Source organism: Trypanosoma theileri (assembly GCF_002087225.1).
Source record: "Trypanosoma theileri isolate Edinburgh chromosome Unknown TM35_Tth_98_V1, whole genome shotgun sequence".
Classification (NCBI taxonomy): domain Eukaryota; phylum Euglenozoa; class Kinetoplastea; order Trypanosomatida; family Trypanosomatidae; genus Trypanosoma; species Trypanosoma theileri.
Window position 1 is genome coordinate 24311 of NW_021639940.1, and position 1494 is coordinate 25804.

The window sequence follows — 1494 nt, forward strand, 5'->3', positions numbered from 1 at the left end:
AGAATATGCTCCAGAGTATCTTTGCATATACTGTGGTTGAACTCTTGTGATGATATTCTCTAATGGTGAACATTGAGTGGTTTTGCTTTCAAGAGAAGTGTAGAGCGACAATGAGGATATTGGACCTCTTATTCTCTCTCTCTCTGTGGTATTTTAGAGTTTTTGTGGTAACTCTGCTGAACTGGAACCCTTTCCTTGTTTGCCTGTGTTTTGTGTTTACGTTGGATATTGCTGGAATTATCCTGATTGGGATTTGTACCTCATGTTACATTCTTCAGATTTGAGAGGATGAATAGTCTCATTAAGGACTGATAATGGTCCTGTTCTTGGTTTTGTTTTTACGTGGGCTTGGTCTGGTGGTGTATTGTTCTTTTTCTGTGAAATCTCTTTTTTTGTGGTGTGTTCTCTTCTCTTCCGTTTCTTTATGAGTATCTTTATTGACGGTGTGTTTTTACTATGAATTTCTCTTCTTCTGTGGTTCTTTGGATAGTTCATTATACCCCAAGAACAAGAAAGCTAACTCCTGACATGATGTTGTCGCGCCGTTTCTTTTATCTTCTGGCTTTGCTGCTAAGTGTGGCAATTGTCTGTGTGGCGGCTGGTGCCACTAATGATCTTGAGAGAATGGCTGCTGAGCATCAGAAACATGTTGATGAGATTAAGAAAAAGACTGCTGACGTTGAAGCCAAGTTTAATGCTCAGCTTGGTAGTATTCGTACTCCACCTGAAGCTACTCGTATTGCTGCTGATAATGAGAAAGTTCTTCGTGAAGCTGGCATTACGATTTCTGGTGAAAATGGTGGAGCTGCGGAAGCGAAGAGTGAAGGGAAGAATGCAGCCAGCGTCAGTTCTGTGTGGATGAGTGTGTCTCTACTGATTGTGGTTACACTGGCCTGTATTCTTGTATGCTGATTGTGGTGGTGGTGATGGTGTGACTCAGGTCATCCTTTGTTTTCTTTTTCTTTTTTGCATACATCCCTACAGTCTAAATAATCTTTCACCTGTTGAGATTATATTTTTCTTTTTCGTTTCTTAATGTTAATGTGTTTTGTGTGTTGTTTTTGCACTCTGTGTTTATCCTATAATAATTATTATTATTGCTGCTACTCCATTGTGTGTGTACGTTCTTGGAGACTCTGTGATTGGTCTTGCATTGTGATGATGGTGATTATAATGAACTGCCTTTTGCAGTGGGAAAAAGAAATGATTACAGATGAATTTATATTTGTAATTGCTTGTATACACATATAGACTTACACCCATAGTGGATGTATTTATGTATTTACTGTGAAAGTTGGTATCAATTGTTAAAATCTGTTTGTTTTCTTGTGTTTTTTACACAGTCGGGCGTTTTGTCCCTAACTGTTTTGTTGTTCTGCTTCATGCGCAGGAAAAAAGAAAAACAGTAACTGATATACATTTTTATTTATAATTTTATGTACGCTGGCCAACGAATCGAGAGCTAAGTATTTGTGTGTTTCTTACTCATGTTGG

At 38.2% G+C, this 1494-nt stretch overlaps 1 protein-coding gene across 1 annotated transcript; it reads left to right on the forward strand.

Annotated features, from left to right (window-relative positions):
- Positions 1-456: 456 nt before the first annotated feature.
- Positions 457-912, forward strand: TM35_000981130 (uncharacterized protein; the record flags this gene model as incomplete). The annotated part of the gene is made up of 1 exon (XM_029031584.1): positions 457-912. The coding sequence occupies one exon, from the start codon at positions 457-459 to the stop codon at positions 910-912; it is 456 nt and encodes a 151-aa protein (XP_028877134.1).
- Between the last annotated feature and the right edge of the window lie 582 nt (positions 913-1494).